The 12,692-nt window shown below is 36.7% G+C and overlaps 1 protein-coding gene across 1 annotated transcript; it reads right to left on the bottom strand.

Moving 5' to 3' along the window:
- Nucleotides 1-220: 220 nt before the first annotated feature.
- LOC104493901 (disks large homolog 5-like) lies at nucleotides 221-12,298 on the bottom strand (the record flags this gene model as incomplete). Its single annotated transcript, XM_010136668.1, has 4 exons — nucleotides 221-490; nucleotides 3,977-4,160; nucleotides 6,743-6,886; nucleotides 12,133-12,298. Coding segments are annotated over 4 exons (764 nt in total), but the record flags the coding sequence as incomplete, so codon positions are not given.
- Nucleotides 12,299-12,692: the final 394 nt, after the last annotated feature.

Here is a 12,692-nt window from a genome sequence, read left to right as displayed (position 1 = left end):
AAAAATACACTGTTTCTCCCAATGAAAATCCCTATCACTTCTTCTAGGACCTTCCAGAAAATCTTATATAGAAACGCATGCTTAATCATCACACCAAGATAACATGCAATAGAGAAAAATTTTAGAAAAAAGAAAGTATTTGTGATTCTATCACAGAGAAAATAAAATGCTACATTAGCATTGTTACTACGTTCACAGAATATTTAAAAGGTATCATAACCTGATTATACCTTCTAAGAGAGGATGAATATTGCTGCTGAAAATGCATTGCTGTGTCCCTTTGCTTCATTAACATATCAATCTGTTTCTGAAGACGTCTGTTCTCCTCCTCAGCCTGTTCTAGGCGACTCAGATCCGTATTGTGAGTTGCAATCTTTTCATTGTACCGTTTCCTCAGGGCATCATAATCCTTCTTCACACCCTCTAGTTTGTCCATTGCTGTATCATAAAGTTTATTCAGTATCTCTGATGATCCATTTTGCTTCATAACCTAAGAAAAATGCCAGAAACTTTATTAATAAAATTTTAATCAGTTGAATAAATTCTATTTAATATATATAAGAAACGACATTAGAACAAAAATACCTTAACCAATTTTAACAATCATTCTTTTTAATAACTAAGGAAAAACTGAGCCTCCTAAGCAATACTGTTACTCTAAGTGTTACTAAGACAGGCTTAATGTTAACTGGGTAAAAAATGTGCTTTATCACAACTTAGAGTGGACAAGTTTATGAAAATCTCTTTCTAATGGTAATTGCTACCAATAGCTATTAAATCCACATTGTTTTTGAAGTACTTTGTAGTTTTAGCAAGAAATAATCTTTATTTGGTGACAAAGACGAGAGTGGTAATTTAGGAAATGACCACGAGGTGGCATTCATGACAGGTTGTCTGTATCCTCCATGAACAAATTAAATAATTTAAAACTTCAAGAGAACAAAATCTTCCCTAAATATACTATACACAGGCATGAATTTTAATATTCATACAATAGTTCATCCGAGAACTACTCACAGAGGTTTGTTTCAAAAGTTAGCCATAAAATATGAACAGCAAGAGAAAAATCCATTTCAACATGAATAAAGTCTGAACTGAAACTTAGTTTCAAATTGATTTCCGTCGACATAAGAATCTTGTTGTGAACAGCAACATTAATGATAAATTATCAGCAACAACAAAATACCCCTAATGAGCTTCAGTAAATCTCCTTTCTTCTCAAAAGGTAAAAAAAGGTGCCTGAAATGAGGCCTGATCTTCCCCCCCTCCTTTTATTTTTTTTAAACACCATGATAATTTTTTTTCCTGTTTTTGTCTTTTAAACTGAAATTTGGCCTTGATGGAGCAGTAGGAAGAAACACTAACACTCTATATAGGAAGGTGACAAGAATTCATATAATCTTAACATCAGGCGACAAAGGTATGTTCCTAACTACCTGAAAATAAAAGGTATTGAAAAACCAGAAGAAAAAAAAGAAAGACATAAAACATGAGCTCTATAAGAAGTTGAAACCAAACACATAACTACACTACATGCACAAATTGGTTCCTCAGCTTCTTTTGTGTCTTACATTCAGAGTAAGGACCAGTTCCTGAACATGGAAGAACCTGGATGCCTGCAGACCAAAAGGAAAGAAGACTGAAAGAGCGCCCACTCACTGCCTGCTACTCACTGTCCATGGGTAGCAGAAAACTACCACCACTGTCAGGAAACTACCTCTCTACACAGGCAAGGTAAGAACAACAAAGTTCTTCAGCCTGACACCGGTCTCCTTTAACTAACCAAGATACATAAATGCAGCGAGTTACTGTTCATAAAGCAGTCCTGGAACAAGGCTGCACTTTGGTGAGAGTCTCGTTGGCATGGCTATTTCCACAAACATCCCTACCCTCAGTGGATTCAGCAGTACGACCTGAACAGAGTTGGACCCATGATTCACTTTCATGCTTCAGTGAACCATTTCAGGTAAATTAAACTGTAGTCATCTGTAAAGTGTAAACGCATGTTGATGTGAACCCACTCAGCACATCAGTTTCCTGATGACCACTTCCCAAAGCATTTTGAGAACAGGTCTGAGAACCAAGTATTTGAGAATGCAAACAGAAACAAGCCACTTCTCGCCATCTGAAGCATATACAGCATGTCTTTTTGCTGAAAGCACACTGAAAATTAAAGAAGGATGAATATACTAGAAATTGAATGGAATTCAGCATAAACTTGCTAACAGAGATGTGACAGAGGAAGACAGAAACACCATAAATAGGAAGCATTGTAATAAGGAAGGTCTCCCATTTAAAATTCCAGTCTGAGAAAAAGTAAATAGTCCCAGCCGGACCAAGGAAGACAGCCATAGCAACAACAAACTTCTTATGTGAGCAGCGGAAACTCAAGCTCACCAGCTGCTGCGCAGCAAGTCGGTGGCAATCCCACATAAAGACCAACCCAATCAAAAGTTTTTGCTCTCTGAGGCCACCAAGGTGTTGTTTTGCTATGGCCCAATGAAAACACGTGTCAGAGGGATCAACACAGTTAAGACTAAATCAGATGAGAAATGACACATACAAGATAAGTCTCTTGGTGCCCTTTCCAGACACTGTGATTCCCTTTGACATACTGCAGCATGGAGTTACACAACTTTCTCACTGAGAACCATACAAAGTTTCTTTGAAGGTCTAAACATGATGTTGACACAAGACTAAATCTCTGTAAATACTGACAATGACACTTCAGCCTCCTTCTGTGTTGCCAGATGATTTCAAACTTCAGGACAGAACCTCAAAATAGCCTTCTCTTGGAGGTTTTACATCCCTGCTTTGCTGTTGGGGAAACTGAGTGATTTGCCCAGGTTTACACAGCAAACAACTTCTGTCATCTTCTGAACCATGCCACTAAACCATTTCACAGCAGAACTCTCGAAATAGTGTTAGAGGAAGCGATCAAAAGGAAATACAAATTCTCACTCCTCTTCGCACTAGCCCTCAAGCACCTCCTAAAGTGCCATTCAGCACATCCAGCTTGCTTTGACCTTTGCCCCTCCTACTCTAGCAAATAATTATTTTTTGTTTGCATAGGTTTTGCTTCTGAAGCCTAATAATGTTTGACCTCAAAATTTGCCCTATGAATCAGTCTACACACAGTTAACCAGGAATATTGTTTAACCATTCTACGTTTTACTATAACTGTTCTAACTAAATGATTAGACTTTTCCTAGGTGAACGATGGACCTGATATGACCAGTTGCTCCTTAGTGTTACTCTTCTTTCTTCAGATTGTGTTAACAACATTGGTCTAGAGACAGCCCGTTATACACAGTTCTAAAACCTGCACCTCTTACAGTCCTGAAAAGCTTGTCTTTTTTTGTTTCAAGTTCAAAAACATAATATCAGCTAGTAGGTCTGTTCTAAATGAATACCATCTGCAAACCTAAATAATCAACCCTCGCTCAGTCATTCGCCTAACCTGTATGGTGTCACTAAAATTAAAAAAATAAATAAATAAATTAAAAAAAATCAACCCAAACCTGTTTATGACTCATTTTTTATCATGAGTCTTTCCAAAAAACATAGAATGCAAGTTTAAAGCTAGCCCTGTCCCACAGAATATCCTAGAAAAACAGCCATTCTTTTCATCACTTCGCAAGCTAGGTTTCTGATGCATTTCCACCCACCTAAAAAAATCATCGTGCATATAAAATCTTCTTCATATACCTTTTTTTCATCTCTGCAACAACATTTCTTAATACCACCTAATATTCTATATCACTCACTCTTTTTTCAAGCTAGACACAGAAAATCAGACACAGAAAAGTTAGTATCCAAGATCTCATTTTCCCCCCTAGTGCTGTAAAATATAAGGCAGATGTTTTAGAATCAGTAAGACATAAAAGGCAGCAACACTGCACATTCGGTTTTATTAACTTATCAAAGGAACAAATCATGATCTCTTCTAGCACGAATACTACAAGCTGTAGTTTACCTGCTGCTGTTGGCTGCGCAGGTCTGTTATCTCTTTCTGATCCTCATCATGAAGTCTCTTCATTTCCTCACACGACTGCTGGAGATGGTTATGTTCTCGCACCAGCTGTGTATTTTTCCTCTTCAAGGTATCCATGTCCTCCTTCAGCTGTGACTGGTCACTCAGCAACCGACTGTGCAACGTGCTGTCAAGGCACACAAAAAATGCTCTTAGAGGCCAACTTGCAAAGAAAAAGTCCTGGACTAACGCATTTCAAGCATGAGTTTCCTACCAAGAAAGCAAGTCAAACTAAGTCAATCCTGCATATTTGAGTATTCCAAGCACCAGAAAAAAAAAATCTGAAACAAACAGAAAGAGAACCATGAAAATATGCAAAAGTACACAGTACTCTTAAACTGCATCAGAAGTAATAATGAATTTATGCTACTCATCAATGCCAATTCACAGCCATTTTAAAAGCAAGCAGACAGACAGAAATGGTGCAGTGTGAGCATAAGATGACCCTGGAGATAATAGGAATTATCCCACTAATCAACTCCACTTTCTCTTGGGCCCATTAGCTGAGCAGCAGCTAACCAAAATACAGGTGAAAACTATAAAAATGGCCTTGTATGCTATTGTTTCTAAAACAAATTAAAAAACTCCAAACAAACAAAAAACCTCACAAACAACAAAAACACACTATTTGTTTCATTTGCATTCAAGCAAGTAAAAAGCTATCACAGTTACTCCAAACTTCATTATAGACACCATAATTATTAAAAGAAATACACTCCAACTTAAAAATTAAACAACTAAGAGCCACATGAGAAGGTTATCATTCAGATAATAATTGAAGGTAGCAGTCCAAAATTAGACCAGAACACTGCTGAAAAAGAGCAGAAAAATTAATTGAATGTATTTGATCTGCAGTAGTAAAATAGTGACATTTGGACACTGACAAGTAGTGGTGTGGTTGAAAGAGAATTAACCAAACTGAACTCTCACACCTGTTGGAATAAAGTCCATATTTATTCACAAGAACAACAACCACCAACCACATAATACACAGCAATGAATAGAACAAATTTACATTTTAAGACACTTTGTAGTCCTTCCTTATAAAGCGAAATACCAATGTTTCCTGTGCAGAATGAAGCATTAAAAAACTTTTCTTAAAATTAGAACAACCTGCTAATCAGAAAAAGAATAGAAAAGCCTTCAACGAATTCTATTTACACAGTTATATAACATAATATTTACATGTAGATTATTATTCTCCTATCTGTTACTCAGAATTTGTTGGAAATTACATATTATTTAGAATGCTGATATATATTTTTTTTAAAGCATGGGTTTTAAGAATTACTGCAGAAGAAAATAACATTTGAATACTGTATTCTACTCAATTCCTTTCTTCACCCTGAAAATTACAGGATGAACAAGAATTGTGTGCATGGATTTCAACATGTGTTGTCATGTTTTGGGCACCTGAACTCCAACAGTGAGTTTCAGCCTCCCTCAAGGCAGGAAATTGGATTATTCAAATTCAAGTAAATAAGCTCTTATAATAAAAAGAATTACCTCTGAATCAATTAAAATTTGCTATACTAACTAGATAATCTTAGTCTGTAGTAAGTGCAAATGCAAAAGCTTGTACTTCTGCATCATTTTGCAGAAGCCTAAATTGTTGGTCTCTGAGGAATACACCTAAATTCTTACTACACTTCAGTATTTCGATCAATCACATCTTTTAAAACTCAGTTTTTCTCCTGATATGAGAGGGTAGATCTTTTCATACTGTCAAGAAAATACTGAAAGAAGAGTGTAACTCTGTGTTTTCAAGGACTTTTAAATAAGGTGAGCAAAACACTCATTTTTTAGGCTAAAAGGATACAAGTGTTTCACATCAGCACTGGATGGAAGTAGATGATTTAGCTCTGAAAAAAATCCACCTACAACATACAGAACACTTATGCTTTGCACAGAATTCACTAGCAATTAAAGTACTTGAAAATTGTCAAATGAAAGTAGGAGTAAAGCTCTTGCTACATTTGCGCCTGTCGACAACCTTTAATACTATCTCCAGATTTTGGAAGAAGAACATAAGGAAATGACGCCTGTCTTTAAAAGCTACAAGAGTTGTGGGTGAAAATGCTATGTAAGAACTAGCAGCTCCCAACGAAAACAAATGCTATCATTAAATACTAGTAGATCTAAATGAAAAACTTCAAACCAAGAATTTCCTATTTCTGAGCTGTCTTCCTTTCAAGCAAAGAAAACATGTCCTACTTGCATCAATGACTGATTTTTAAATAGAAATACATGCTAGAAATACTCACCATTTTCTCCCTATTTCATTACATTTTCATAAACACAATTGGTCTAAACCTACGTTTACCTAAATCAGCACGAGAGCCACTACAACCTATTATAACAGGAGCAAGAAATTACATTCTCTCAAATTATATTCTGCTCTCCAGCCTGACAGGAAGACTACTGGATTGTAATTGCAAGTCAGTAACTAGGCTCTCCTTGTCAGCATCAAGACATCAGTATCAAGATATCAGGGATTTCAATCTCAAATTCCTCAAAGTAAAACAAGCAATCCATACCTTACCATTTCAAATAGGCCAGAAATGCTTTACGTGACACAGGCAAACATTAAACTTGCAATTAAAGAGGAAAAAACAGAATTGCAAAATTGTTTGATTACCATGTTCTAATACTTTATGACCTAGCACAGACTGGTAAACTCTTACATTGTACAGCTTTTCTAATACTTACTGATAAAAATCTGCCTCTCTTGCTGCTTCTTCACACCTTTTTAGTGTCTTGGTATGTTGATTCTGCAGAGACTGTAGGTCTGACATGGCCTTCATGCACTGAATCTTCAGTCTTTCATAATCATGACTTGGTTTTGGACTAGGCCTAGCATGGAAAAAGAATATGAAGTTCAACATCAGCTACTAAAGATTGAAAAGAGAATGAAAAATCTGGAAAATTACTATCCAACAAAAAAATAGTATTACACAACTGCTGATACTTAAGACTAGATTATGCTTTAGTTTAAACACTGACCACTTCACAGTCGGATGCAACCACAAATAAAAATTCTTTGACAAATACATGTTAAAATTGGTTTTATGCTGAGACCTAGTATTTACTAATGAGTGTCTATTACTAACAGCCAAAAATAGTACTGAGTGTGGATGTATCTCTCTTCAGAGCAGCAGTATTATCACAGAGCAGAACTGTGACTCGATAGAAGAACAAGTCAGTCATGGTACTCTCACCTATCCTGTCCTACTGTGTCAAAACTCTCAAAGAAAAAGCGCAGAGCTGCAACAAGAGTGGGGTTCAAAAGGGGCTGCCAAAGTCAAGGGGTGGTGCATGGAGACCTGGGCTAGGAAAAACTTCTCACTTAGGCAGCAGCTGGAGGATCTTGTCTAGGAAAATCAGAGTCAGGGGTGAGAGAAAGACTTCCAATGGGACATCAAACGCATGCATCTGTGATGGCAGAATTTGACCATTTTAACTGAGCATTGAACTTAAATAATTTGACCAAGTCATTCTGCTGAATTACATACCTGACTGAGTGTTACCGTGTTCTTTTAAACTACTATAAATGAATGAGAAAACATGTCAGAATCTACCTCACATTTCTGGAAAATAACCCAAATTTTTTTTTAAAATAATTATTAGAAATCGACAATACAATATAATCTCCAATAAGCAATTTTCAGTAAACTGAACAAAGTGAAAGCCAAAGGCAACCAAAAGAAAACTTCTGACTGTAATTTTTTTTAGTATATCAGGATGACTGGCAGAGAAGAAATTTTCTAATACAATCTACTCTGTCAAGCAATTGACCAACACAGTTTACATCTAGAGTGCCTTGCACATGATACTTTTATTATTTTTTTTGCAAAAAATCATACATTGTGCTAGAAACTAAATTATCAGGATCATGCCTTCTTGTTTTGAAGCACTAAGCTTCTAAAACAGTATCTAAATTGTATTGTTCCTCCTCTACACAGTCATAAATTTTTTATACCATTGAATAGTTTCAAAATGAAGCTTGTCACAGCTGTCTGTGTGTCATCTTCTGAGTCTCTTATAACTCCACAGGCAATGAAAAAATAAAAACAAAAAAACCAACACAAAAAGAAAACAACTGCTTTCTAATCTAACTCTGTTTATTCTCACATCAGATTTGCTCCATTGGTGCACAGATCACCCTTTCTCCCTCTGACCTCACGCCCTCCCAGCTTCACTCCAAGCTTCACTCTAAGAACAGCCTGAAAAGCAATCAGAATTCTCTTTGCTTCATAAGAAAAAAACAACATGGACTCTGGAACTGAAGTGCAGGTGGCAACTGAGTCAAAATGAAAATGCTTTCACACTACTGCAATGGTGAGAGTTGTTAAAAAAAAAAAAAGTAAAAAGAAATGCCAGCCACATCTGATTCACAGACTTTTAGGGAGGGTGTATATGACATGAAGGTACTTTTTAGCAACCCAGTTGCATTTGGGTTGCTGAGTAGTAAGGCCTTCAATTGTCATTCTTCTTTTTCTCCTCCAAAGAAATGCTCCTGGGGAAAACAAAACCAAAAAAACCCTTCCTTGACTGACAGACTTCCGCAATACTCAAAAGCCAAATTCATATAAAGTAACTAAATATTCAAGTCACATCTGCAGGATGTCTTAAGAGATTTTTTTTTTAATTCGCTGTTTAAAGGTGCTAAAAGAAGCAGTACATTATTCATACAGCATCACAGGCATATTATCACAACTACTGCAGTGTTATTCTTTTAAAATACAAATCTAGTTAACATAAGTAAAACTCCATTTGAAATGTTCACACCCCTGACAGAATCACTAAAAACCCAAGTATTGATTTAAATAAGACTTTAAGGTGAACTTATTGAAAGTAGACACCATCTGTCCACCACAGTGATTAAAATGACATTAACTGAAGCACAGTTTAACTCTCCATTGAAGCACTAAGCTTACTTACCAAGACCCATTAACGTTCATATTAAACTTGTAATAATAAATTCATATTAACGCAGAATATTTCAGTGTATGAATTTTTACTAAATAATAACTATCAGATCAGTCTCAAAGCTATGGTGAGAACTTCTTCTACAAGTCTAACCTCAATAACATGTATTTCATATATTGAAGTAAGACTAGCACCATTCTAACTACAACAAAAAAAAAATCCTATAAACACATGGATACCATGTAGGTAACTATGGAAGTTAGCCTACCTACACAATGCGGAAGGAACAACTTCACCAGTAACATTCTTCATTCTAGCTCATCAGTATGACATAAAAACCACCTGGATAGCCAAGGCCATATGTTCCACAGTGCTATTCCAAGGGTTTGTCTCAGCAAGAAAGAAAGGTATATGCACAGAAAGAATATTACTCAGAAACCAAAAATCAAAACCATTACAAAAAAGCAGTCCCTTCAGATGCTTGTAGTGGTTGACTCTTGTTTACGTAAAACCACTACAGTTTCATGCTAAAATGCCTAAAAAAACATAGAAAACTATGATTTCAGTAAAGAAGTGGTATCAGTTACTATTTTGGGAGCCTAGGCTCAAATGTTAAAAAAATTTAAACTGCTGGTGTCAAAGGTCCAACTGTTTTTCTGATATTTATATAACAACTCTAAAAAAGCCTTTTGTGTTCCAGTGGAATTACCTTGAGCATAAATCCAGATCACATTGAGATTGACATTTACCTGTATTTGATGTTGACATAAAAGCTAATGCCAACGGCAGATCCAACACTGTGGGCAATGTCTACCCAACAACTTGAAAATATTATCATTCACTATTGCAATTCCACCACCACCACCACTTGCAGACAAAAGTGGTTTCTCAAAGGCAGTTTTCAGGAGTTTTATTTATATTGCAGTTGTCTTCCACTACTACATCAGCAGTAAGAACAGCAAGTTTAAGTCTGTAAACTGCACCTTGAGCACACTAAACTATCTGGTCAAATCTTTGTTTAATCCCCACAACACGTGCATGCATACAGTCATTGTCAAGTGACACAAACAAGCACTGCATGAGCAATCCTACTTCTGTCCAGCATAATGACACATGTTCATCTGATTCAGCAAATCACAATCCACTTCTGTGGCTCCTCTTCCAGTGCTCTAGACTTAGTCAACACTGTTGGAAAACATCTCTCAGTTTTTCAACTGCCAGTCTTCACAGCCAGCACAGCCCAGACTATGAATGTGTTGCGAGCTGCCGCTGTTTTGAAGCATGCCATTGTGACATGCCAAGATTGGCCTCTACAGCACCTGCATTCAGAACGCCCATGGTTAAAGCAGCGCATACAGCTAGGAAAGCAAAAGCCCTTTTTGGGTAGTAAAAGTCACCATCTAAACAATGATCTTTCAACTTTCATACTTCAGCATAACAATTTGCAGTTTCTGAGCTTTGACTCCCGAAAAACTGAAGATTAATTTTATATGAGGAAAGCATCCAAAACAAAGTAAAAAAAATACCAGCAAGTTTTTAAAAACTATAGATGTTTATGTGGATAGGAGGAGTATTTATTTTTATACTGAAAGAAAAAAATGCCAACTAATAATCTTCATTCATTTCTCACTCTTCAAATAATTAGTTTTTTGAAAGGCAGCATCCACTATCTAACATATTCTGCCTAAGCACTGCCAGAATACAATGTTTATTCTGATGAGTTGTTTTTAAGCTGTAAACATTTATATTTTCTACAACATAACAACTCTACACTGGCAGCAGCTGATTGATTTGACAACTAAAGAGGAAAAATCTAGGGCAGTCTAGAGGACAGCTCATCAGAACGTTATTAATAGCATCCTGGGATTATGGAGAACATTACTGTAAACTCTAAAATCCTCAATGCCTAAGCTCTAGCGACTTCAAATAAGAAAACCCTCTGTATAAGTAAGTAACTAAAAGCTATGCAAAAGATGTTGACATCTGACAGCCTTTTCCTCTCCCATCCCCACAATGGAGAAACAATGCTCTTAAAGCAGCTCTCAGAACTCACGGAAGAAAGAAGGGGGCATTCTAGTTAAGGAGTGAATAGAATGCCCAGATTCTCTCAATTCCGGTTCACTGGTTCAAATCTTGACCTTGTCTCATGAGGACAAAAAGTTTAATTTATCACCTGACCACAGACAGAGAGAGTTGATGAAGTAACAGATACATACAATAAAACACTGAAGTTCAGAGAAGCTATGCATCATGGCAACATGTCCCAGAAAATCTGTCCTTTGCTCTTATTTCAGATTCAGCAACAATTTTTTTCCAAGGTTCAAAAAATTTCTTTTAGATGTGCTTATTGCAGGCAAAAGGCATCTGCTCAGTGTGCCCAAAGGCACATTTATAAACATGAGCAGACCTTGAACCCTCTAAAATAAATCAATTCTGCCCTACTCAAGAAAATCCTTACCTACGATTAACTCATACTCTCCCTGAGTACTATCTTCCTCATAACTTATCAACCCTCAAATTAGAATGATCTGCACAACGCTGCTGGCCATTAACTGACTTTGAACATGCTATTTTAATTTGGCAGCACTCAAATTCAGTGGAGGAGAGTTCCGTGCTCTCAACATATTAATGCTACAGAGTCCCCTAATATATGTAATACCAGAAAGTTTATTTCCTAGAAAACACTAACTCTCCTCAAGAGAAGTCCAAATCTTTCTCCTTGCAGAAGCAAAGGAATAGCTGAGATTTCTTTTTCGTAATTTCTGTCCTTCAGCCAATATTTAGAGCTATTTCCCTTTCTTCTCTCTTATTTTCAAAACAGCAAATGCTTCAGCCACTGTCCTCTTTCTCTTCCCACAACATAACCCAGGAAGCTTAAACAACTTTTTTGCTTTGTTTTCTCAACATAGAGATGAGCCCTACTCCCTTCATACCTACAGCAGAATTGCTGGAGAAAGCTGGAATAGGCACTCACCTTTCAAGCTTCAAAAGCAAGCTCTGAAGCGTGGATGTGGTCACCAACATACATACACATCACCAGGATGCAAGCAGGTTACAAGCAACATAAATACGTTGCAATATCCCTACTGCTTTACAGGCAAGCAGGAGTCAAGGCACTTGAAAACACTACTGAGGATTAAATCAAAATGTTACATTTCTTTTATTTTTACCTGCAGTCATCAAAAGTTGATCCAGGAGATGAAAGTGCAAGTTGCTTGCGCAGCTCATCCCTCTCTCGAGTTACCTGATGGAGCTGATATAATATCGTCTCCAGCTTCTCACTCATCTGTCTCGTGTCTATTACAGGTGGCGGAGATGATGCTTTACCAGTCGTACCTGACCAAGAGATAAATAATTGCCAGTCAGAGAACTCCTCAAAAGAACAATACAACTTCACTGAAGTTAACACCAATTTTAAAACCCATGTATTTTTGGCTGCAGTGAAACAAGTTATAGATGTTTTCATCAATGAGTTGACAAAAGAATAACTCCAGTCAGATTCTATGCTAGCAGAAAGGCCCTGCGTGTGTTGTAAATTAGGATTGCATGAGTAGGTTCCTTGCTTAGTCATGAACTTAGAAGCTGTTTAAGAGGCAAGGCAAGTTTGCAGTCTCAAGTGCGAAGACCTCAGAAACTACCACAGTGACAGAAATCATAGGTTGGTCCTTCTAAATAAAAGAATGCCCAAGCTCTTTTCCTTTCTCTATCAGCACAGATATACTATTCTGTT

The sequence above is a fragment of the Buceros rhinoceros genome, unplaced genomic scaffold (genome assembly GCF_000710305.1).
Source record: "Buceros rhinoceros silvestris isolate BGI_N320 unplaced genomic scaffold, ASM71030v1 scaffold9640, whole genome shotgun sequence".
NCBI classification, from domain to species: Eukaryota; Metazoa; Chordata; class Aves; order Bucerotiformes; family Bucerotidae; genus Buceros; species Buceros rhinoceros.
This window is presented reverse-complemented; position numbering and strand designations above follow the sequence as displayed.